The sequence below is a fragment of the Oncorhynchus mykiss genome, chromosome 17 (assembly GCF_013265735.2).
Source record: "Oncorhynchus mykiss isolate Arlee chromosome 17, USDA_OmykA_1.1, whole genome shotgun sequence".
Taxonomy (NCBI): domain Eukaryota; kingdom Metazoa; phylum Chordata; class Actinopteri; order Salmoniformes; family Salmonidae; genus Oncorhynchus; species Oncorhynchus mykiss.
In genome coordinates this window covers 24,255,074-24,282,162 of record NC_048581.1, presented here as the reverse complement: position 1 = coordinate 24,282,162, position 27,089 = coordinate 24,255,074, and the positions used below count along the sequence as shown (strand labels likewise).

Sequence of the window (27,089 nt, the reverse complement as noted above, 5' to 3'; positions counted from 1 at the left end):
TTTTCACCAAAAGGTTAACCTAAATCCAATAACACGGTGAAATGTTTTGTTGTTTCCGGATTTAATTCACATCAGTTGACATCTCAACCAAATGTAAATCCAAACTAGACGTTGAACTGGTCGTCTGTGCCCAGTGGGAAGACACCAGAGGTGTAATGCCAAGATTTATGTTGTCCTTTCTAACGTTGTACTTCATGTCTTTCATGTCCTAAAATGGACACCGTACAATGGACTACCCCCCTATTATGAAGTGTGAAGGGAATCAACACAATTTATATATAGCCCTGTCTAAACATAAGCATAGAAGATTGCAAGACAATACATTAAATCCGAGTCAACGGCAGCCTGTTACATTGGCTGGAATTAATTCCCCCCTTTTGACCCCATAAATTATTAGCCAAATAACAGCTCTGTCCCCACCACAGTCCAGACCTGGGTTCAAACACTACTCTAAATGACTTCAAATACTTTATCTGCGCTTAATTGAGTTTGACTGGCTTAATGGAACCAGCAGAATAGCCTCAAAACTGCAAACCCTGCCCATCTTGCACTGCAGGCAGTTAGAGCAAACACTCAAAAGTATTTGAAAAATTGTGAATAGTACTTGAACCCAGACCTGCCACGCTCTGGTTGGAGCAGTCGAGGAGGAGGAAAACTGACTGAGAGGGGCTTTAATATAAGAACCTTATGATGGAGTTATTCATCTATTAATGCTTAGGCCCCGACCACTGATTGGTTGAGAGATGCTGCACATGCTGAATTTTGCTGATGACCTAAGGGACCGGGGCTTCTGGGGCTTTTGTGACTTATGGAGAGCGTTTGTGCCTGGGCTTTTGTTTTGGAGCCATGTGGCGTGTGTCGCCTCACAAAAGGCTGTTGATCTTTCCAGCCTGGGGGTACGAAATCGACCTGCCGGCGAGGCGAGGGAGCGACTGGCCCAAAGCCAGGGAGTATCAGGGTATACGGCACCATCCCAAACATCCCTCAAACCCTTCCTCGCTGCCTCTCTCTCTCTACACTCCATCTCTTTTCTTTCTCTCTTTCTATCCACTCACTGTTTCCCTCTCTCTTTCTCTCTCTCACTCAATCACTCTCTCTCTTTCTATCCTTCTTACTCACACTATCCTTCTTTACCTCTCTCAACCCCCTCTCTCTTTCTCCAACTCTCTCTCTCCACCTTTCTCCATCCCTCTTTATCTCTCCATCACTTAGTCTCTCCTGGAAACCTCAAACACGGGCACTCTCCTCCCCATCCTTCTGCGTCTCTCCCCATCCATCCCCGCCTGTTTCAGCTGTGCAGATCTACTTCTAAAAGAACACAGCTGTGAGCTGCTCTCCTTCCCCCCTACTCCACTTCTCCTCTCCTCCTTTCAGTCGTGTCCCAATCCTCCACTCCCATCAGTCTCTCACATCTTGTGAATCCCTGAGAGTTTGTGAATAATGCCAAGCTCTGAGAGAGAGAGAGAGAGAGAGAGAGAGAGAGAGAGTGGGAGGGAGAGAGAGAGGGGGGGGAGAGAGAGAGAGAAAAAAAGCCAGATGTATAACTGTGCAAATCCCACCTCTCACAGGGAGAGCCACAACGTTGGCACGTTCCCTCTGCTAAACCCACATAAGAAATACTACAGTTGACTATAGAATACTATAATACTCACTATAAAATTATGTAGTAAACTGTAGAATACTATACTACACACTGTAGAATCCCTCTATCATGTGTAGTACTTAATATAGAATGTTGTAGTAAATACAACAGTATTATCCACAAGAAACACACTGTAGCAAACACTACAGAAAAACCACAAAAACACTACAGTCTGCAAAAACACTACACTTTTTAAACTATACTAAATACTACAGTATTTAATTTCAATATACCCTGCCCATTCCCCTCCCCCATATCACAATATATGCCACCCATAAGTAAGAAACCCCCTACATGCCACATAAAGACCATATGTTGTGTTCCCTAAAGGTTATAGAAAAGAGCATAAGTGCTGGACTATTTTTTCAGGCCTTTTCCAGGCCTTTTTCAGGCCTTTTTCAGGCCTCATCTACAGCTACTGGAAAAGGTCCTCTTTTAGTGTTTCTCCAGTAGGTTTCCTCGAGGAGAAAGCCTCCACTTATATGTCAAAGATTATAAAACAAGAACAAAATAGTAAATACTACAGTAATGTCCCCATAAACCCTACAGTAATTACTACAGTATACTACAGTCCACAAAATAACTACAATAAATACTACAGTATACTACAATCTGTCAAAACGCTACATTGATTACTATAGTATATACTACAGTTACTTTACTATAGTATTTATACTATAGTTAACTGTAAATTCTACTGTATACTACAGTAAATACTATAGTATTTTTAATGTGGAAAGCTAGCAAAGCCACTAAGCCAGCCAGCGTATCCCTCTCCTTCTTCTCCCTTTCCTCCCTCCTCTTCCCCGTACACACACAGCATTAGTAGCCTGCTAGCTTCACTGCCATTCCCAATCAAATGCTCAGAGAAAGAGGCCACTCCCCCCTCACCTCCCCCATTTTGTATATTTGTTGGTTTAGCCCAACAGGTGCTGTGTTTGGTTCTCAATTGAATGTGTTTGGAATTTTAATACGTTTTTTTCTCTCTCTCTCCTAGTGTATTGACTACAGCTGCCTCGCTCTGTGTCCCCATTACAGTTAGTTTCCTTAACAAGGTTAGATTGGGATGGCCTGTGTGTGTGTGTGTGTGTGTGTGTGTGTGTGTGTGTGTGTGTGTGTGTGTGTGTGTGTGTGTGTGTGTGTGTGTGTGTGTGTGTGTGTGTGTGTGTGTGTGTGTGTGTGTGTGTGTGTGTGTGTGTGTGTGTGTGTGTGCGTGCGTGCGTGCGTGCGTGCGTGCGTGCGTGCGTGCGTGCGTGCGTGCGTGCGTGCGTGCGTGCGTGCGTGCGTGCGTGCGTGCGTCAGTGAGAGGCCAGAGTGCCCACTTTGTTTGAAGCGTCTTTCAGAGAGCTGCAATTGCAAATCTGTGCCCTCGGCCAATCGGCCAATGAGAACGCACATCTGTGGGCAGCCTATCTGAAAAGGACCAATGGGGACAAAGGGGTTTGTCTCTAGCTGAAATAGCAGGTGCACCATGATGAGTGGGCAGCAGCTGGTGCAGTTACACGCATACACTCACACATACACACACACACTCCACTTTATCAGCATAGGCACAGGGTCCTTCCCTCTTTTATCTTCCCTCTCATATTCTCCTCCCTCTCTCCGTCTCACTAGGGGCACAAAGTAAACATGCACTGCCGTTTAGAACTGGTCGACAGAGACCTCCTTTCATGAAGAATTGGGCCAAAGCCTAACATCTTGAAACTGTGTTCATAAATGTCAACATTCAGCTCGGCAGAAAAAAATGTATCCTTGTCAAATCTCATAGTACATCTTCATGATGGTTGCTGTATTTGTTATAGTGTAAGACTAGCTCTTGGCCACGGTAATAGCAAGTTCCTCTACTAAGTAGAGGATCGTATGAACGCTCTGGACCAGAGCTAGCCCCAAATTCTGAGAGCGAGAGCGAGAGAGAGAGAGAGAGAGAGAGAGAGAGAGAGAGAGAGAGAGAGAGAGAGAGAGAGAGAGAGAGAGAGAGAGAGAGAGAGAGAGAGAGAGAGAGAGAGAGAGAGAGAGAGAGAGAGAGAGAGAGAGAGAGAGAGAGAGAGAGAGAGAGAGAGAGAGAGAGAGAGAGAGAGAGAGAGAGAGAGAGAGAGAGAGAGAGAGAGAGAGAGAGAGAGAGAGAGAGAGAGAGAGAGAGAGAGAGAGAGAGAGAGAGAGAGAGAGAGAGAGAGAGAGAGACCATCGTGCCCAAACGCCATGCCTCCCTCATGTCTCTGGGGTCCTTAGCTATTCCTCATCATGCCAAACGTCTATCCCCAACCCTAATCCAATTCAGGACAGAGCTCTGCAGTAATGAAAGAAAGCCACACGCAAGAAACCCAGCCTAAAACCCCAAACAGCAAGCAATGCAGATGTAGAAGCACGGTGGCTAGGAAAAACTCCCTAGAAAGGCAGGAACCTAGGAGGAAACTTAGAGAGGAACCAGGCTCTGGGGGGTGGCCAGTCCTCTTCTGGCTGTGCCGGGTGGAGATTATAAGAATACATGGCCATTTAAAGCCAGATTGTTCAAACGTTCATAAATGACCAGCAGGGTCAAATAATAATCACAGTGGTTGTAGAGGTTGCGACAGGTCAGTACCTCAGGAGTAAAGTCAGTTGGCTTTTCATAGCCGAGCATTCAGAGGTCAAGACAGAAGGTGCGGTAGAGAGAGAGAGCGAGTCGGAAACAGCAAGGCCAGGACAAGGTAGCACGTCTGGTGAACAGGTCAGGGTTCCCTAGCCGCAAGCAGAACAGTTGAAACTGGAGCAGCAGCACAACCAGGTGGACTGGGGAGAGCCAGGAGTCATCAGGGCAGGTAGTCCTGAGGCATGATCCTAGGCCTCAGGTCCTCCAGGAGGGGAGAGAGAGGGTGAGAGAGAGAATTAGAGGGAGCATACTTACATTCATACAGGACACCAGATAAGACAGGAGAATTATACCAGATATAACAAACTGACCCTAGCCCCCGACACATAGACTATTGCAGCATAGATACTGGAGACTGAGACAGGGGTGGGTCGGGGGACACTGTGGCCCCGTCTGACGACACCCCTGGACAGGGCCAACCCACCCACTTTCCCAAAGCACAGCCCCCACACCACTAGAGGGATATCAACAGATCACCAACTTATTACCCTGAGACCAGGCTGAGTACAGCCCACGAAGAGCTCCTCCACCGCCCAAGCCCGAGGGGGCGCAAAACCGGACAGGAAGATCACGTCTGTGACTCAACCCACTCAAGTGACGCACCCCTCCTAGGGACGGCATGGAAGAGCACCAGTAAGCCAGTGACTCAGCCCCTGTAATAGGGTCAGAGGCAGAGAATCCCAGTGGAGAGAGGGGAGCCGGCCAGGCCTTGCCGTTCACCTTCGCACCCCTGGGCCAGACTTCACTCAATCATAGGACCTACTGAAGAGATGAGTCTTCAATAAAGACTTAAAGGTCGAGACCGAGTCTGCGTCTCTCACAAGGATAGGCAGACCATTCCATAAAAATGTAGATCTACAGGAGAAAGCGCTGCCTCCAGCTATTTGCTAGAAATTCTAGGGACAAAAAGGAGGCCTGAGTCTCGGAGAGATGCTGTAGGTAGGAGTGTCGTTTCTCTTTGCTTATTTGAACTGTTCTTGACATAATATGGACTTGGTCTTTTATCAAATAGGTCTATCTTCTGTATGCCAACCCTACCTTGTCACAACACAACTGATTGGCTCAAACACATTAATAAGAATAGAAATTCCACAAATTCACTTTTAACAAGGCACACCTGTTAATTGAAATGCATTCCAAAAAAAATACCAAAAACATTGTCTCAGGTCAGTCCTTAGTTGTCTCATATCTGTTTGGGATTGTTATTTTGGATGAAGTATATTTTGTATTGCTTTTAAATCTTTTAAATAAATTGTTATCTTATTAACACTTTGTTCTAGCTAGCTATTTGTGTAGTTAGCTATCAAGTAAACACAATGATATAGTGCATTCCATTCTACCTCATGAAACTGGTTGAGAGAATGCCAAAAGTGTGCAATGCTTTCATCAAGGCAAAGGGTGGCTACTTTGATAATATTTTTGGTTACTACATGATTCCATATGTGTTGTTTCACAGTTGTGATGTCTTCACTATTATTCTACAATGTAGAAAATAGTAAAAATAAAGAAACCCTTGAATCAGCAAGTGTGTCCAAACTTTTGACTTTGTACTGTATATTTCTTCATTTTTGGTCCGCGGGCCCCAGTTGCCCATCCCTGGTCTAGAGAGTGAGAATTCGTCCAGCATTGGAATCAGGGCTGGCATTGGGGATGTTAGAAGTAAGTATGCCTGAGCTACGCACATGCGATCACACACAAGTACTCCCACCGCCAAGGGAGAATCCCTTACCTTCCCCAATCATTTGGCTTAAGTATGTTGCAAAGTGCTACGATTTGTCTCCTTGCCTCGTTAGGAAATACTTCATTGAAGGTAGCCCCTCTGCATTCGACTGTTTGGGAAATGAAAAGTTTAAAGAAATATAAATAGATTTTGATAATTGTATTCATTTACATAGCCTGTCTGTGGCATCCACTAAGTGCCTATTGGACGCTACAGTAGGAGAGGACAGAGGAAGTAGGAAACATCAGATTAAATAAAGAGCTAGCGGTAGTCATCTGTCTCTCTGCTAGCCTCGGGCGCTAACAGTGTTAACTGCACTGTGTGCTTTTTGGGCTGTTAGTTTAATGGTCGATTAGCAGTCACTGAGACGAGTGCACTCTTTTTCAAGGCAATGTTCCATCCATGTTATACTCCCAACAAAGATCAAATAGAACAATTAAAGTCCCGTAGTCTCGTGATACATTAATACCGTCAGTTTCCAGAGCCGTCTGTGCATTAGCCGCTAATGCTAATTGACACTTGAAATGACTTTGAGGCAAACTGGGCTGCCATCTTGGTTTTGAAGGCGGGAATTGATCAAGGGATGGCAGTTGGAGGATGATCTACGTTGAATCAGCACTGCCAAACGGAGGATCACACACTGTAAGGTGTCTTTGTCCTCTGGTCTTTTGATAGACTGAATGAGCACCTATAACCCTAATGATGTCCTCTGTCAGTCACACACAGTATAGTATGTAACGGTAGCAAGTGTGGCTCAGTTGGTAGAGTGTGGCGCCTGCAACAGCAGCGTTGTCGGTTCGATTACCACTGGGAGGAAGTGTGAAAATGTATGTATACTACTCTATGTCACTCTGGATAAGAGCTCATGCTAAATAACTCAGATGTAAAATTAGTATAGGACGTCAATTGTTGCGTTTTAGTCGACCACAGAAATATTCCCTTACGGTGCCTCTTTGAAATTATTTAGTGAAGTTTGATTGAATGATCTGGTATTGGGTAAGAGTTGGAGCTGGTTCTTGGATCCTGGTTTGACTCTTAACATTTATTGCAGCCAGCACAAAAACAGAAACCTCGCTTTTTTCCCTGTACAATCTGGACATAATCTTCTTAGTGAACAACAAGAAAGACGAAGGTCTGATAATCTCGCCGGCTTGGTCAGCCTGACAGGTCGCAACCGGTTCTCAATTAGAATCTCCTCAACGCATTTGACAGCATAGGTTCTCTGGCCGTTGTTAACACATTTAAATGTCATACCGTTCATCACACTGAAGTGCACAAGGAATGTACACCAAAATTCCAAATAGCTCACAAATGGACAGCAGAGTCTTTTCTGGCACACATTCAAATGCCCTACATTGCCTTGCCAGCCATTAACATTTGTACGGTGTCCATATTAGGACAAAATAAATTTGAATGCTTTCCGAGTGGAAGATAATCCCACAGGGTCCCTTTCAGCCCATTCAGATTGGACAGGCTAAGAGAGTTTAGCTTTCTGTGGTTTCACTGCTGTTATTAGCAGACAAACACACACACACTCAGGCCGGCTGTCTGGCAGGCCTCATGAGAGTAGTAATTAAGGGGGTAAGAGGTTTATCTATGTCCAGAGTTGGCCCTGGCCTCTAAAAGGCTTTCTGGGACAGGCCTCAGAGGGAGCAGGGGGTGAAATGGGCCTGGCTGCAGACTAGACCTCTCCCGGGAGGACTGGTAGATGCTGGCTTTTATCCTCTCTTTCTCTCTCTCTCCCTCTCTCTCTCCCTATCTTTCTTTCTGTCAGTCTGTCGCTCCCTCGCTCTGAAATGATGGGGTGTCCTATCTCAAAACAGGGGGTCACTCGCTGTCATTTTCCGGTGGTCCCGCTTTCTCTCTGTCTCGTTCTCTCTCTCTCTGAGTGATGGGCTCTCTCCCTATCTTCTGCCCTCTCCGAGGAGGTGGTCAACAATGTCATTTTCTTTCTCTTGCCCTCCCCCACTTACCTTGCTATCCATCTCCCCAATCTCTCTCTCTGTCCATCAACAAAGGTGGTCAGTCTCGTCACTCATTTTCCTTATCCACTTACAACCCTCTGAGCAATGACAGTCCCTCTTCTTTGTCCCTCCCTTTCCCTCTCCCCCCTCCCTCTCTCCCTCCTTTTTCTCTCTCTGTCTGAGATCATTAGTCGCAACGAAAATGAGAGTTTCTATTGGAGAAATTCAGGTACTGTAGGTGCCTCCCCGTTTTGTTACGTTTGCTTCCATTTTGGTTCTGTTCCGCTCCTATTGAAAACACCCCAGGGCTAATTCTCCCAGTGCTGGGCTGATGGGGAGTGTGTGGGAGGGGGGGGGGGGGGGGTTGCACATTTAGAGACCTTATTTTCAGGCAGGCAGCTGCCCAGCAGGGTTGAGTGGGGAGGGGGGAGACTATAAGCAGGGCATTCTCTCTCTCTCTCTGTGTGTGTGTGTGTGTGTGTGTGTGTGTGTGTGTGTGTGTGTGTGTTACTACTACCTGCCCTACTGTGCGAAGGGGGACATGTGTTGGCAGATATAAATGGCTCACTGTAGAAGGATGTTACTGTACTATACCCTGCTGGAAATGCAGAAGGAGGGAGCTCCACACACACACACACACACACACACAGACACACACACACACACAGACACACACACACACACACACACACACACACACACACACACACACACACACACACACACACTGTCTCACAAACACACATTTCTTTAATAGTATCATCCAAGGCTGGTTAATTAAGCACTTTGTCCTCCTCATGTGAAAGGAGCTGATTCTGCTCCCTACTGATACTAAAGCACTCAACCAAATCTGTAATTTTTGAAATTTAATTTAGCTTTAAACAAGCGAAATGACACATTCCTCTGCTGCTGTACCAGCTAATTAGCTATATCCTACATCTTGTACTAGTTAATAACATCCGCCAATTTAGGCCTTTTCTTTCGTGCTTGGCTTGTGTCTCTCTTCCTTTTATTTTCTCTCTCTGTTCCTCTCTGTTTCTCTCTCTTTTCAATTCAAGGAATATTCCAAGGTTGGCAAAACAATACATTGCGACAGAAACGGCTGTATAAACTGTCAAATAATTCGAACACTAACAAATGACAACACAACAACATTACAGTATTATTATTAGTTGACTCTCCCTCATTTTATCTCTTTGTCTCTTTCTCAGATATAATGGTCTCTCTTTCTCTTTATATTTCAGCACAATTTACAATGATTATAGAAACTAAAATTGCCTTTCTCTCGCTCTCTCTCTCTCTTTCCCTCGCTCTCCCTCTCTCTCTCCCTTCTTTTTTTCTTCCAGAGAGTGAGATGGTCCCTCCCGACTTCCTCCGTCCCCGCTCCTTCACCACCGTACGCTCCTCCTCTCTCCGCCGCGAGGCAGATGAATCCCGCCTCTCTGTCAGCCTCTGTGACCTCAACCTGCAGCAAGTGGACGGCTCTGGCCCAGCCCACCCACATAACCACGCCCATCTCCACCTGGCCCCTCCCTCCGCCTCCTGCCCCATCCCCCAGAACTCCCTCAACACCCAGCAGTCCTCTGTCCTCCCACACTCCCTCGAAAGCGACCTCCATTTCCACGCCCTCCGCGGTGCCCACATCAAGACGCTCGACGAGCAGACGGTGGCGAGATCCGAGCACGCCAGAGAGGAGCGAACGCTTGTCTTCACTGACCGGCCACTGCGTACCGGCGAGACCGTGTTTATCAAGGTGACCAAGTCGAGCCCAGCTAGGTCGGGATCGCTGTCCTATGGCGTGACATCATGCGACCCCGCTGTGCTGCGCCCTAGCGACCTGCCCTACAACCCGGAGGCCTTAGTCGACCGCAAGGAATTCTGGGCTGTATGCCGAGTGCCCACGCTGCTCCAGAGCAGTGATATACTGGGCTTCCTGGTCAACCAGGAAGGGGAGGTGATCTTGAGCCACAATGGCACCAATGCGGGGATGCAAGTGTGTGTGGACAACTCCCGGCCCCTGTGGATGTTCTTCGGTCTGCATGGAGCCGTCACTCAACTCAGGATACTGGGTAAGTCAGTATGACTGTTATGCTATACTGGTAATTGCCAAAATAAAGGAAACACGTGTGGTGGCCCAACGGCCTATTAAGACAATTTAGGTTAGTGTTTCCTTTAATTTGGCAGTTACGTGCACTTAGAGTACTTCTCTCTACTACTACTTGTATACTCTATGTGGGTGGGGCCAGGAGTTTTTCCTATTTATGTTACCTGACTAGGGAAAACTCCAGGCCCTAGCTATGGATTGTAGCGGCTAGGGGACTTTTCCTGATCGGGTCACATGGTCAGGTACTGGCCTTAAATGCTACAGTGTCTACAGTACTACAGGCCCTAGGAGGATGGAATCTGACATGGTGTAAACTTTTTCATTTATCCATTTATGATCGATCGTCAGTCAGGGATTTAGTAACAAGGGCCCCACCCGCATCACAGAGCTCAGAGATGTGCACTTATGTCATGTGCTTCAATACAGCGCCTTGACACAGGAAGTCAGATCCAAATGCACTTCCAGAGGCATTAATGGAGAGCAAAGTAGACGCTGTCTCACGACCTGCCACGATAATAACAGGAAGAGAGGGAACAAGTGAAAGGAGGAGTGTGGGAGCCAGACCCTGCAACCTAGCGGCCCCAACACGTCTTCTCCTGTCTGTATGGTGTGTGACCTGTATGTGTGTGTGTGTTTGCATGTGTGTGTACGTGCTTGCGACCCACTCACAGCGGGGGAAACATGTCTTCACGACGGGACACACGCTACCTCTCAGCAGTATGCCGAGAGCCCCCATGCTTGATTACACACTCTAAATACAGATAATGAACATGAAGTGGGAAAGATAAGTGGGTGGGCGGGAGGCCGTCCGCTTCATTTGCAATATGCCAAACATAATGTATTTCTGCTGTGGCAGGCAGGTATGCCTAAAGTTGCTACAACTGTGCTTTTAGACTGTTTGGAGAGGTGAATTGCTGAGCTCTTTATACTTATTGACTTACAGATGTAGGATCTTAATTTGAGCCAGTTTGCTACGCAGGAAAATAATCCTGCAGCAACAGGAAATGTGAATTATTATGTGGGTTATACTACAGAGAAAATCTAGTGTGAAATTTCAAAGTGGAAATGACAAACTTCAAAAACCTTTTTAAAACTCAAACCTCCTGCAACAGGGTGATCAAATGTAGATCCTACATCTGTAGGCCCCCTATCAAGCCAACTGGTGCACAAGGTCCCTCTTTACATAGTCTGTGAAAAGGGTAGACAAACGGTCAAAACGAAAAAACAGCGAATGTTCACTCCTATATCCTTCTATGACATAATGGCTTTTTGTATTGAGCCATAATTAAATGCTAATTCAAATTTGGCAGAGCGTTTCGGGAGATTGGACAAGCGGAAATGTTTAAATGACACATCTTTGTTAGGTGTATCATGTAGAAAGACAGGTAAGGTTGAAGCCCTGTCTTATTTTAACAGTTCAATTACGAAGCCACACAACCAAATCAGGCACAACCTCATCAACGTGTCATCATTGTTTTGCTTCTCAGGACGAATCAAGCGACGGCTAAATATATCCCTATCAGTAAGGAAGGGAGGGAGGGAGGGAGAGGGAGAGGGAGAGAGGGAGAGAGGGGGGGAGAGAGAGAGAGTTAAATAAACTACACCTTACTGTGCTGATATATAATGCGGACATGGTATTTTCATTAAGTGCTGCTTGTTTGCTCACCTGTAAATTGCCCTCATACTAACATGCTTTTTCTCCATGCAGCCAAGGAGGTCACAGCAGTTAGTGAGGCATCGACATGCCCTCATGCCGCCCTGTTAGCACTGTTCTCATTATATTACATTACACAGCCGCCATTTTTGGATCTGGTCTGCTCCATTAGGCACTTTGGAGACACACAGGGAGGTGGCTGACAGCGCGATCAATGAAAGCCACATCAATACATTACACTTAGGGCTGCAGCGCACACTACACACTGTCTAAGGCTGGAGTGTGGCTCTGGGGTATTGATAGATACGACAACTGTAGTGGCACTAAGCCAACAGTCAATACTATGGGCCTACATGAAAACTGCACAGGAAATGCACACCTATGGGGTCTTTTCACCATGCATTTTTTACTAGGAACTCGTTAGCTGCAAAGGGAGATGGTGTTATGGTGTTGTGGTTTGTTCTGAATGTCTGTTGTTACTAGTACATTACCTGTGCTTTTAAAAACGTTTAGCTAGAGCACTACGGGTACTTTTTCAGGTTTTTGCAAGGAGTTCAAGGAACTTCTCTTGTTGCTAAGCACTGTTGCCAGGTCGTCTGTTATCAGACAACAGAACTGCCTGAATACTGCTGAGTTTCTTGAGGCACGGATCACCTTACGAGGAGTTTACGGCAACATGAAACGGCTGCTCTAGGCACTACAATCGTTTATCAGACAAATCTAGGAATTCCTTCTAACCTTGATAGATAGTAAATCACCTTTATGTTCCAATTCTTCAACGTTAGGAAGTGTCTTGTCTGTTTATGTGACGGCAGGTCTGAATTTGTTTTATAGGCTTTCAGGTTTACCTGAATTTGTCCCGTGGGGCAGCGTATACATTTGGGAGTGCTCCTTTAAGCTGGCTTAAGCTGTGTGTGTTGTGCACTGACATGAGGTCCACTAATTCCTGAGCTCCCCTAGTGGGGGAGTGCCCTTGGTAGGGTGAGTGAACACTGAAGGTCAAGATTAGGGCTCCTAGCTAGCATGCTCACTAAGAAGCAACAATTGGATATTCAGAGACAATGAATGAACACGTGAATGCATGAATTCATTAATGATTGAGCAGTTAATTAATGAATGATTAAGAGTAATGAATACATGAATGAATGGATGAATGGATAAACAAATTAATGAACACATGAACAAATGTGGATTATAATCAACGTGGCTTATAATCAACACGACACGTTTTAAATGTCCTGCATAGCAGGAAAGTTGTCCAGCAACGGAGTGATCAAATGAACATCCTATTTCTGTAAATGGGGAGGATGATGGTGTGATAGTGTTGGAGGGAGGGAGAGAACAGCAGTAGATAAATAGGACACTATTACTCTGACCCTCTCCCCATACATTATAGATTCCATTAGAATGTCAGCTCGTTCACGCTCAAGTGAACAGTCTCGCCCGCCACCCACAGCTATTCCAGCCACTGTAATTCTTTCTTTCTTTCTTTCTTTCGTTCTTTCTTTCTTTCTCCCTCGTTCTTTTCTCCCTCCTTCAGACTGAAACATTGAAACATCCTTGGGTCTGACATGATTGGCCGTTTATTCACCTTTCCTGCCATCGCTCTCTCGCTCCCTCTTCCTCTCTCTCCCTCTCCCCCTCTCCCTCTCACCTTCTCTCACTCTTCTCTCACTCTTCCCTAGCAGTTACACACACACACACACACACACACACACACACACACACACACACACACACACACACACACACACACACACACCACACACACACACACACACACTTTCCATGACATAGACTGACCAGGTTAAATCATATTTTTCAAGCCTTGAGACAATTCAGACATGGATTGTGTATGTAATTGTGTATGTAGGGTGACTGGGCAAGACAAAAAATGTAAGTTCCTTTGAATGGGGTATGGTAGTAGGTGCCAGGCGCACCGGTTTGTGTCAAGAACTGCAACGTTGCTGGGGTTTTCACGCTCAACAGTTACCCGTGTGTATCAAGAATGGGCCACCGAAGGACATCCAGCCAACTTGACACAACTGTGGGAAGCACTGGAGTCAACATGGGCCAGCATCCCTGTGGAACGCTTTCGACACCTTGTAGAGTCCATACTCCAGCAAATTGAGGCTGTTCTGAGGGCAAAGGGGGGTGCAACTCAATATTATGAAAGCGTCCTTAATGTTTTGTACACTCAGTGTACACATACACACACACACACACACGCACACGGCCCTACAAAGATACTAACATCTGATAGAAGGGATGTTACGATGTCAGGGCTATAAACACCTGGATGTTGCAAAACATTTCCAGCACCAGAGCACTGATAAAACCACTCCCTTCATTTCGGGCCAGATAATATCCTGTCTCTCACACACACTCTACACGCGCCTGCAAGTATGTATAGTGTAGAGAATCATTGTACCATTTAAACCGCTGTGAAATATTGTTTCCATAAACAAAAATATTGTGTTTTCAGCTGATTGAAACTGGTGTGAGTAATAGACGCAAAAAAACAAAACAAAGCACAGGAAGCATATAAATATCGCACATCAACCACTTCTTAGACTTGTTTTCAAACAGAATGACAGATCTATAACTCGCATTTCTATGTGAATTTAGTCAGGTCAACCAAAAAGTGACATATTGCAGCTTTAACTATATATACAGTATCTACTATCCTATATATAGATTTGACAAATTACCATTGAGAGCCTAAATGTAGAAAATGGTGCTGACAACAAACTTAAAGACCACCCATATACGGTCGCCAAACCTTTCAAAGCAAGTTTCTTTGGATATCGTGTTTCAGAAAGCTCAATGGATGTAGAAAGATAAGCAACCACTTTACAACCCCAGTCTCCTCTTTTCCCCCTCCCATCTTCCCCTCCTCCTATTCATCAGTCTACCACTGAACAGATCCCTAGAAGGAAATCCCACACTCCTCTTTTAAGATGTAGAGACCTATGATGACCTAAGGTCATCCTCAGTCACAACCATGACTGTAGGGCCAAGCGGCCATTTTGAAGCCACAACCCCATCGAGGTGCTGCGACAGTGTGTGACCCAGTGTTGTTGAGTCAAAGTAGGCCAGTCTCAGTGTCACATAGCCCACATTCCTCAGAATCCTCCCATAGCAGACTGCTTTAGAGGATCTGGACAAACATACTCTTCTTAATAAACATCTGTATCCCAAATGGCACCCTATTCCCTATATAGTGCACTACTTTTTACTAGGGCTCATAGAGCTCTGGTCAAAAGTAGTGCAGTCAAAAGTAGTGCACCACATAGGGAACAGGGTGCAATTTGGGAGGAAGGGGGAGTGAGCTGCCACAGCTGTCCACAGTCCCTCTCTAAGTTAATCTGGGAGTGAACAGGAGGATCTGGGCTGGGCTCCACTGAACATAGGTCAGCTGCTGAGGACAAGCCAGATAGGGGATTACAATGGGAGAGATGGAGGACAGAGAGCGGATCGGCACCACGACCACACCTCTGGGTTAGAGTCCATAGGGGGACCTGTCAGTGCAGTAGTAATGTGATCATATGGGGACTCTGAATAGTAGATGTAGTGGTTGTTTATAATGAGGATACGGTGTCCGTACGAACTAAGTATAGTTATGGGAGTGTGCGTTATACATAGTCATTCTACAAATGACCATCTAAAAACACACAGCACAAGCACACACACACACACACACACATCACACACACACACACACACACTTAGACATACACACACACTGAGGCACCAAGAGCCTAGGGGCACCAGAGCAACCCTCTACACAAACAAACAGCCCAGGTCTTAGCCCTCCTCTTCAACTACACCAGCATATACAGCCCCATTTAGAAAACCTCCAAATGACTTGTGCAGTACAGGCTAACACATGACGTGATGCACCATGTCAGTCAGTCATCAGGTAACAGAGATCAGTATTACTGCCAACATGGGTCCTAATGCATTATGTTAGCATTGTCGCAGAACCAAAATGGCCACCTAGTCCAGTGGTTCCCAACCAGGGGTACTAGGACCCCCTGGGGGTACTTGGCCTATCCACAGGGTGTACTTGAGAAGACACATGAGACCATCGGCCGACTGATAAAATGCACGAGTGGGTAAATTGAGTTGGTGGTACAGTAAGCGAAAATATTTGGGAACCACTGGCCTAGTCGACAGCCTCTCCAGTGTTCGTGAGCATAGAAAGACCGCAACTGGGTAGCCATTTTGGACCTGGCCATAGATCAATCGCTCCCACTGAGATGCCAGAAACGGTGGCCGGTCGCCATGTTGTCAGCTGATGGCAGTCTTAATGATGGACCACGGGCCACACACCAGACGACTCATTTTTCACATTCTTCCGTCATGCCATCCAGAAAAAGACATCAGCGCGCTGAGAAAGACCATGGAGCTCCTTCCCAGTTACCACAGTCCCCATAGGCTTTGATGAGCTATTCCTCCTCTCATCCCTCGTGTCTTGAAGTAACATGTTATTGAAATGTTCAAGGGTTCAATGTAGTTCATTGTGGCTTGTTTGTCTCTGTTGTTGCTGATGATGTCCCTATTTTTGGATGTTGTGGCTTTAGGGCGAAATGGTTGACGATAGCCATTTCCATTGTTCCTAGCGAATTAGCAAAGCTTTTAATAATTTGTTGTTTTTAATTATGACACATACACTCAACAAGACAGACAATTTTCGTAGAAATTTACTGAACATTAAATAGTCATTCTGTTAGTGCCTACTTAAACCAAAAATAAAACAATTGGCCTCATATTACAACTACTGCGGGTCAGCGCTAGACTAACAATGCCTGGATGCATTCAATATGTCTACCTCCATAAATACAGTCTAGAAAAAAATGACCTTTGTTTTTGGTGTAGTATCACTTATGATTAGGTGATCCCCCCCTTTATAAAATCAACAGTGACACTCAATCTTGCTCAGTCTATTTAAATTATTACTACTCCATCACTATCAACCATTTAACTAACCAACCGTCAACCAATGTTAAGGAACCACTTGGTCCTTAGATACTTCAAACATGTTTTTCTGACGTATCCTCTTCATCGATGTACAGGCATGTACTGTATGTCTGAGGCAGCCAGGGTCGCATTCCGACTTTCGGTAATGTGTCCATGTCCGTGACTTTGAAACCCATTATGTCATGTTAATCACACTGGGGTCTCTGAAACATGACCCCTCACATTAGGCATCACTGGCATCCATATATGTGCTTCTTAAACGTGGACTCTGAATTTTGTTTCCCTGCCTTCACCACAGAAACAGGGGATGTAAAAAAAAAGAGTGGAACGTGACAAACCCCCAACATATCTCCCTAAACTTCACGCTAGAAATCCCCAAAAGTGATTGAAAAGCCATTCACTTCAATAGGATCATAAGATCTATTTTTATTTTTTTTATTATTTCACCTTTATTTAACCAGGTAGGCCAGTTGAGAACAAGTTCTCATTAACAACTGCGACCTGGCCAAGGTAAAGCAAAGCAGTGCAGTGCAACAAAAACAACAACACAGAGTTACACATGGAATAAACAAAGTACAGTCAATAACACAAAAGAAAGTCTGTACACAGTGTGTGCAAATGAAGTAAGGAGGTAACGCAATAAATAAGCCATGGTAGCGAAGTAATTACAATTTAGCAATTAACACTGGAGTGATAGATGTGCAGATGATGAATGTGCAAGTAGAAATACTGCGGTGCAAAAGAGCAGAAAAGTAAATAAAAACAATATGGGGATGAGGTAGGTAGATGGTTGGATGGGCTATTTACAGATGGACTGTGTACAGCTGCAGCGATCGGTAAGCTGCTCTGACAGCCGATGCTTGAAGTTAGTAAGGGAGATATAAGTCTCCAACTTCAGTGATTTTTGCAATTCGTTCCAGTCATTGGCAGCCGAGAACTGGAAGGAAAGGTGGCCAAAGGGGGTGTTGGCTTTGGGGATGACCAGTGAAAGATACCTGCTGGAGCGTGTGCTACGGGTGGGTGTTGCTATGGTGACCAGTGAGCTGAGATAAGGCGGAGCTTTACATAGCAAAGACTTATAGATGACCTGGAGCCAGTGGGTTTGGCGACGAATATGTAGCGAGGACCAGTGAACAAGAGCATACAGGTCGCAATGGTGGGTAGTATATGGGGCTTTAGTGACAAACAGATGGCACTGTGATGGACTATGTGAGGCTATTTTGTAAATGACATCGCCAAAGTCAAGGATCGGCAGGATAGTCAGTTTTACGAGGGTATTTTTGGCACCATAAGTGAAGGAGGCGTTGTTGCAAAATAGGAAGCCGATTCTAGATTTAACTTTGAATTGGAGATGCTTAATGTGAGTCTGGAAAGAGAGTTTACAGTCTAGCCAGACACCTAGGTATTTGTAGTTGTCCACATATTCTTTGTCAGAGTAGTGATGCTAAGTCCAGAGTAGTGATGCTGGACGGGCGGGCAGGTGCGGGCAGTGATCGGTTGAAGAGCATGCATTTAGTTTTACTTGCATTTAAGAGCAGTTGGAGGACACAGAAGGAGTGTTGTATTGCATTGAAGCTCGTTTGGATGTTTGTTAACACAGTGTCCAAAGAAAGGCCAGACGTATACAGAATGGTGTCGTCTGCATAGAGGTGGATCAAAGAATCATCCGCAGCAAGAGCGACATCATTGATATATACAGAGAAAAGAGTCAGCCCAAGATTTGAACCCTGTGTCACCCCCATAGAGACTGCCAGAGGTCCGGACAACAGGCCCTCCGATTTGACACACTGAACTCTATCTGAAAAGTAGTTAGTGAACCAAGCGAGGCAGTCATTAGAGAAACCAAAGCTGTTGAGTCTGCCGATAAGTATACAGTGATTGACAGAGTCGAAAGCTTTGGCCAGGTCAATGAAGACTGTTTTTTATCGATGGTATTTATGATATCGTTTTGGACCTTGAGCGTGGCTGAGGTGCACCCGTGACCAGCTTGGAAACCGGATTGCATAGCGGAGAAGGTACAGTGGGATTCGAGATGGCCGATGATCTGTTTGCTCACTTGGCTTTCGAAGACTTAGAAAAGCAGGGCAGGATGGATAGAGGTCTGTAACAGTTTGGGTCTAGACGTGTCTCCGCCTTTGAAGAGGGGGATGACCACGGCCACTTTCCAATCTTTAGGAATCTCAGACGATACGAAAGAGAGGTTGGACAGACTAGTAATAGTAATCATTCATCTGTCTACAATTGTACTGTGTAGTAACTGTATAGCACACTTAGAGAAAAAGCCCTCTGATCTTTGTAGGCCTATGTCTTCATAACATACCAACTCTTCTTTCAGATTCAAATAAGCTTTATTAGCATGAATGAACAAGGCCACTGTTGCTTAAACCAGTTGAGAAAATGACACCAACAATAACAATGAAGTAAATAAAAAAGTATTGTAAGGGTGATTAGAGAACGGGGGAAAATATATATATGAGATAAATATTATATAGCGAAAGAAAGATTATTATTACTATTTTGATGTATTTATTTTATTTATATATTTTTTAATGAATATAAATAAAATAAATACATCAAAATAGTAATAATAATCTTTCTTTCTCTCGGTTCTTTATGATATAGGATCATTCTTCAATGTAGAACCTACTGAATAGTCCACTTACAGTACTAAAGGTGCCTATATTTGAGGTGGCTATTAGTTGAGGTGTCTAATATTTGAGGTGCCTATATTTGAGGTGGCTATAGTTGAGGTGGCTATATTTGAGGTGGCTATATTTGAGGTGGCTATATTTTAGGTGGCTATAGTTGAGGTGTCTAATATTTGAGGTGCCTATATTTGAGGTGGCTATAGTTGAGGTGGCTCTATTTGAGGTGGCTCTATTTGAGGAGGCTATAGTTGAGGTTGGCTGTAGTTGAGGTGGCTATAGTTGAGGTGGCTCTATTTGAACTCTATATGCTTTCATAACAATCTCTTTTCTCTCTGTCTGTTCTCTGGCTCCAGGTTCCACACATCTCGGGGACCAGCCGGCGCGTGCTCCCTCCATCCCCAGCTCTCCCTCCTCCTCCCCCCACACCCCCAGCGCCCTAGCCCTGGCCCTGGGTAGTGGAAGCTCCGACCCTGTCCTTAACGGAGGCCTGGGAGGCCCCAGCTCCGCGGCCTACTGTGGTGGCTCTGCGGGAGGTCTGTACCTTTCAGAGCCACTCTATTAATCAAACTATCAAACCCACTGCAGGGGGTTAAGAGAGGAGAGGGGGACACTAGGTAGCAGATGTCCTGGGTGGTGAGTCTGTTCGGTAGATTGCTTCTCGTGCTGTGCAGCGGGAGGACACAATGTCTCGTCTACTGTTGTAGTTAGGTAATGTGAGGCTGCCTTCACAGTAGAACAACAGTGGTAAAATGGGTTTGTACTGTATTTATTGTAAGGAATGTATTGATCAACACTGTAGATTAGATCCATTACATCAGTTCATACACTACCGGTCAAAAGCTTTAGAACACCTACTCATTCAAGGGTTTTTCTTCCTTTTTACTATTTTCTACATTGTAGAATAATAATGAAGATATCGAAACTATGAAATAACACATATGGAATCATGTAGTAACCAAAATGTGTTTTAACAAATAAAAACATTTTATTTTTGAGATTCTTCAAATATCCACCCTTTGCCTTGGTGACAGCTTTGCACACTCTTGGCATTCTCTCAATCAGCTTCATGAGGTAGTCACTTGGAATGCATTCAATTAACGGGTGTGCCTTCTTCAAAGTGAATTTGTGGAATGTCTTTCCTTCTTAATGTGTTTGAGCCAATCAGTTGTGTTGTGACAAGGTAGGGGTGGTATACAGAAGATAGCCCTATTTGGCAAAAGACCAAGTCCATATTATGGCAAGAACAGCTCAAATAAGCAAAGAGAAACGACAGTCCATTATTACTTTAAGACATGAACGTCAGTCAATACGGAACATTTCAAGAACTTTGAACATAGTTTCTTCAAGGGTAGTCGCAAAAACCATCAAGCGCTATGATGAAACTGTCTCTCATGAGGACCGCCACAGGAATGGGAGACCCAAAGTTACCTTTGCTGCAGAGGATAAGTTCATTAGAGTTACGAGCCTCAGAAATTGCAGACAATTAAATGCTTCACAGAGTTCAAGTAACAGACACGTCTCAACATAAACTGTTCAGGGGAGACTGTATGAATCAGGCCTTCATGGTCGAATTACTGCAACGAAACCACTACTAAAAGACACCAATAAGAACAAGAGACTTGCTTGGGCCAACAATCACAAGCAATGGTCATTACATCGGTGGAAGTCTGTCCTTTGGTCTGGAGTCCAAATGTAAGATTTTGGTTCCAACAGCCGTGTATTTGTGAGTGAATGGATGATCTCCATATGTGTATTTCCCACCGTAAAGCATGGAGGAGGAGGTCTTTTGGTGTGGGGGTGCTTTGCTGGTGACACTGTCTATGATTTATTTAGAATTAAAGCACACACCCAGCATGGCTACCACAGCAATACTCCATCCCATGTGGCTTTTCCTTTATTTAACTAGGCAAGTCAGTTAAGAACAAATTCTTATTTACAATGACGGCCTAGGAACAATGGGTTTACTGCCTTGTTCATGGGCAGAGCGACAGATTTTTACATTGTCAGCTCAGGAATTTGATCTAGCAAACTTTTGGTTACTGGCCCAACACTCTAATCACTAGGCTACCTGCCGCCCGGGCTTACTGGGACTATAGTTTGTTTTTCAACAGAACAATGACCCAACACACCTCCAGGCTGTGTAAGGGCTATTTTACCAAGAAGGAGAGTCATGGAGTGCTGCATCAGATGACCTGACCTCCACAATCCCCGACCTCAACCCAATTGAGATGGTTTGGGATGAGTCGGACCGCAGAGTGAAGGAAAAGCAGCCAAAAGTGCTCAGCATATGTGGGAACTCCTGGTTGAGAGAATGCCAAGAGTGTGCAAAGCTGTCACCAAGGCAAAGCGTGGCTATTTGAAGAATATCAAATATAAAATATATTTTGATATACTTTTTGATATACTTTTTTGGATACTACATGATTCCATATGTGTTATTTCATAGTTGTGATGTCTTCATTATTATTCTACAATGTAGAAAATAGTAAAAAGAAAGAAAGACCAGTAGATGAGTAGATGTTCTGAAACTTTTGACCGGTAGTGTACATGCAGAAAGTTCTTTCATTAGTCTATTGATTACTGACACCCCTAACACATGCTCTCTCTCTTTTTCCCTCTCCCTCCTTCCCTCCCTCCGTCACTACCTCCCCCCTAACAGGAACGACCCCCAGCTCGCCCGTCAGCCTCCCCAAGTCGCCCACCTTCCCATCAGGCAGCGGGAGAGGGCCCGGGTGGCCGACAGGCGATGAGTGTTCCATCTGCTACGAGAACCACGTGGACACGGTCATCTACGCCTGCGGTCACATGTGTCTCTGCTACACCTGCGGCGTCAAACTCAAGAAGATGTCCAACGCCTGCTGCCCCATCTGCAGGAGACAAATCAAAGACATCATTAAGACCTACCGTAGCACGTAGGGGGCCTTTGAAGCTAAGGGCCTCGTAACTGAGGGCCACAGGCATAAGTTAATGGGGAGAGGAGGAAGACTTTGGGGAAAGACTGATAAACATTTAAGATCAGCGAAATGGACAATGAACAGTTCGCTCTGGTACTTTTGTGTGATGGATTTTGAGGAAGAATCTTGGTTTTTGTTTCAAATACCCATTTTTTGGTTTGCTGGTAACAGTTAGTACACCTGCACTGCAAAGGTCTCTTGCATTTCCACTTTCCCTCTGACGCAGTGTGTGACGGCTTTTGAAGTGGCGGGTTTGCAACCGCGGCGAGAACTTCCTCTCTCAACTACACGTTTTCATTCTTCTTGCTCTCTCCAAGGATTCAGGAAGTTTCAGACTTTGAGGAAAGAGAAGACGTGAAAGTACTTTTTATTTTGTTGTTTAAGCCACTTCCAGACGACTGCCGCTCGTTTGCATGGAAGCAAACCAGGTGGTTTCAATTCAACGTTTTTGGTCTTGAGATTATGTATTTATGTTGAAGAGGAGAAGGACTGTTAAGTTCCAACATTTGCTTCTTAACTTGACTCAAATTTGTCTGTAAAAAAAACCAACAGGCAAAATGTCTACCCTTGTCCACAGATAGTTCTTTATTAACATAACGTCTCAGTATGACACAACTTCTGTCTGTGTGTTACTTAGGCAAACTGCAGAGGAAAAGAGAGGACTTATTTGTTGCTCAAGGGTTGTGACCGGAAAGGGATGCATTTCTGCAGTAGTCATAGGATTCATCAATAGGAAGATGACTGCAGTTGTATAAAGTTGTGAAGTATAGGGGCGTAAGTATATGACGAGTGAAGGAGTGCTGTATCACCTCTTGCTCCTATACAGTAAGTCATATATTCTCAACCAAATGTATTAGTGTGGTAGTTCTATAGCACATTCATTGGTGGTAGCTGTCCTGTTGCGCTAGCTCGCTATCTGCTTGCTCTGCAGTGTCGTATGTTGCACTGAAGTCAGTACTGCGCTCTCGGAAATGCCCCAACAAGAAAGGAGAGGATACATATTATTTTACACAATACATTTAAACAGCCATCAAAACCATGTCACTGGCAGCCTCAGCTCCCAATCCAATCCCAGAATTTGTACCCACATCACGTGACTGGAAGCAGGAAGTGAAAGTACATTTATTGGGTGTTCCTCAGGTCCAGCTGTTAACGCCCCAAAATGGTGACAGTTTACGCAAACACCAGCCCAATGCACTGTGATTGTTGCCATGGTAATAGCGTTCAACGTCGATCCGACACAGCTCCCTGCCTTAATTTATGAACATTTACTTTGTTACCAACGGATGTGTGATTAATAATGCTTTGTTTCTATCCATATTTTCCACCAAGACCCCTTACTAAATACCAAATACGATGTTGTGTGTCAGAAGAAAAGCTTCAGAAACAGGACTTCAGAAACTCAGAGGATAAAAAGCACATGAAACAAAACTGAGTTGATCCTAATTTATTTTTATAACTCAAAATACTTACTGGTCAGAGGTCATTTGCATCACAGACAGTCAGTAATATGTACACAACCCTAAACCCTATCACGGTACTATTCTAACATCTGGGTAGTGCTTCCACCAGCAACAAATAGCCTTCACAGTTACATACATTAATGTAGGGTAATGAGAGGTAGATGGGAGTTCCTCAATGTTACAAGTTGATATACAGTCAGTTACACGTGCTGTCACTTACCCCATATGACTTTTGTCACTTTGGGGCGAATCCTAATTTATACTTAAGTCGAATTATCACTCAGTCTCCCATTGACATCAATGCAAGACTACCTGAAAATGTGATTTTGTAAAAGTAAGACTTTTCCCCTTTATGATCAGTATGTGTCATGTATCCCATTGAAAATCCCCTCGTGCTTGTGTGTACTGGAGCTATAGGCCATAGCTTTCTGCCGAGAGCTGAAAAGGCAGTTTTTTTATCACGTTTATCTTGCATCGTGGTGTAATTAATAGATAATCGACAGATGAATCTGGAATGTAATGCTGCGACAGTATTTGCCAGCTCTCTGTGTTTGGGGCAAATACTGACAGATGTTTCGTATACATCCTCTTTACACTCACAAACAGAACTTTGTGTTTTTATGATATTATATGCTACTGCTTGAAGTGTTCATTCACATTTTGAATGTTAATTTATGTTTTAAAATGAGGCAAATCGTTTTATTGGTGTGGTTGGTAGTATCGAAAGAGAAAAAACATATTTTGTCAGCTTTCTTTTTCGATTAATAGTCATGATTGTAATTTTTGTTTTCTGGTTGATTGGAACCATGAAATAATCAGCTATTTCTACTTCTACTCTGTATCCTAAAGCCAGGAACGATATTATCTTGTACCTTCCACCAATACATAGGACTCCCTGCAGTATACAATCATAACACCTCGTTGCTTTGGGTAAAAGACAAGCACAGATGAATCATTTTACAAACCCTGAATATTCAGACGCTGAATTTGTTTGTAATTTTGACGTTGTTGTTTATGCCTCCTTTCGAGTCCAAACCAGGTTTGTTTTTATAGCTCTTACCAAGTATATAGTTTAAAGGCCGTCGTTGTATGGCTATGTTAAATGTCACTTTATATGAATCCTGATTGTACTTTTTAAATGGTCTAGTCTATAGGCATTCTCTAGCATATTCTATCACAGTAAAGTTTGTGCTGATACTAAGTGTCCGACGAAATCCGAAATCCAATAAAAAAGTAAATGTGTTAATCCACCTCGTAATTTGCAATGTCTGTGGTAAACGCACTTCATTTCCCCTTAATTTCCCCTTTTTTTTACAGTTTTCTTTTTACTGGCCCTTTATCCAAGGAATTTAACCCACAACCACTAATGTAAACAATAGTCATTGAACATACGGTCATGTCATAAATGGCATACCGTACATTGACAACCTATAATAACGTTAAAGTTATATAGCATGCAAAAAAAAAAACAAGGCACCTAAATTGCTGCCTATCATATTTATTGAGTTACATACAGGATTAAGTGGTCTGACTCATGTCAGTACTCGGTGGCTTAAAGTTCAGCCCTCCACACAGATACTATTACTAGGGCCCAGAATTGTTCCTGACCTAGTGACCTGGAAAACTCAGGGCCCTAACTATAACACCAACCAGTTGCGGTGTGATACCAATTTACCAAAAAATACATTTTTGGTTTCTCTCCTGATTGTTTGTCGACCCGGTATTGTATCTATCTTCCATTGAAGTGTTTTGATCTCAGATCCTACTGTACTTGGGTGTTTGCTTTCTTCTTCTAGCTTCCTCCATTTTAGAAAAACTTCTTCAGATATTACTAGACAGGTTTCACCTGGGTAATATACTTTATTTTCTGTCTTTTAGTTGTTTGAGTTGATTGTTCACGCCGTCCTAGTTAGTGAACCTAGGGACCAATAGAAGACAAGCTAAAAAATCAAACGCGACATCTCAATCTCCTCGGCCATCATTTAGACAGTTCAGTTCAGTTCAGAGTTCAGGGGTCGATCAGAACGCTACACATAGAAACGTAACATAGGCTAGGTCAACCACGATTGCTCCTATTTTCCATGATATAGAAGAATATATGTTCTATGTTGTGACTCATCCATTGTTTAAGATACTTTGCAAACCTGTCTTTATTTGAAAAGTAGTTTCCAAGTGATCTGTTTGTGAGCTATGTGAGTCGGACGATTGTGTCAATAAACTTTCCAGGCGTGTTTCAAAGAAGTGTCTGTGCCGGCTTTTCTCATAGAACTTGAATAGAACATAAATGACAAAAAAATGTGATTACAAGTTAATTCTATATTTTCTATCACATCTCCAATATCTTAATATGATTGGACAATCTCCGATACGTATCCAACTATAACATGCACTTGATGACAAATTCTTATTTCTTATATTATATCCATACTCTTGATTTGAATTAATCCAGTAAATGTCTCTTTTTTTTTTTGTTACATTTATTTAACTTTTGTTTAACCTGGAAGGGCTCGTTGAGATTTACACTCCTTTTCAAGAGTGTCCTGGCCAAACTACAGGTAATCTAGTAAAAAAAACAACATAGAATTCACAAGAGTATAGCAAAATCATAGAGAAGGCCAGCCACCCTGGTATAGAAAGTGCAGTGGTGCGTAAGGGTTTTGCAGTTTAAAATACATCTCAGTGCTCCATGGTAAAGGGTGTCAATTGATCTCAAACACTGAGAGGAAGCATTCACATATAAAATATCCCCATAGTCTAGTATATGTAGCTGATACTAGCCTCCTGGATTCAAAAGAAAATCAGGCCTTATTCCTAAAATAAAATCCCAACTTCAATTTTTTTTTTAAATGTACATTTTTGAATATGCAATTTAAAAGAGAGGCCGTCATCAATTAAAATGCCAAGATATTTCTATGAGGTTACTGTTTCAATCTCATTGCACTGACAGGTAGTAATAGGTGAAAGGTTCAGAGGTATATTTCTTGCTTTAGAAAAAAAACATTAGATCGCAGTGCTAGCTGTGCCACTAGAGATTCTGGGTTCGAGTCCAGGCTCTGTCGCAGCCGGCTGCGACCGGGAGACCCATGGGGTGGCGCACAATTGGCCCAGCATCATCCAGGATAGGGGAGGGTTTAGCCGGTGGGGGGCCGGGAGCAGTGCATGCTGACACGGTTGCCAGGTGTACATTGTTTCTTCCAGCACATTGGTATGGCTGGTTTCCGGGTTAAGTGGGCATTGTGTCAAGAAGCAGTACGGCTTGGTTGGGTTGTGTTTCGGAGTAGGCACGCTCTCGACCTTCGCCTCTACCAAGTACAGAGCCCTGGGGCAC

General features: G+C 44.1%; 1 protein-coding gene across 1 annotated transcript in view; it reads left to right on the top strand.

The window, feature by feature from the left end:
- Positions 1-26,402, top strand: part of LOC110493538 (E3 ubiquitin-protein ligase NEURL1) — a 63,308-nt gene extending 36,906 nt beyond the window's left edge. The window contains exons 4-6 of the mRNA XM_021567875.2: positions 9,302-10,024; positions 19,698-19,877; positions 22,004-26,402. Of these exons, the coding sequence (XP_021423550.1) occupies positions 9,302-10,024; positions 19,698-19,877; positions 22,004-22,260 (1,160 nt within the window). The 3' untranslated portion in view covers positions 22,261-26,402. The remainder of the gene's footprint in view (positions 1-9,301; positions 10,025-19,697; positions 19,878-22,003) is intronic.
- Positions 26,403-27,089: the final 687 nt, after the last annotated feature.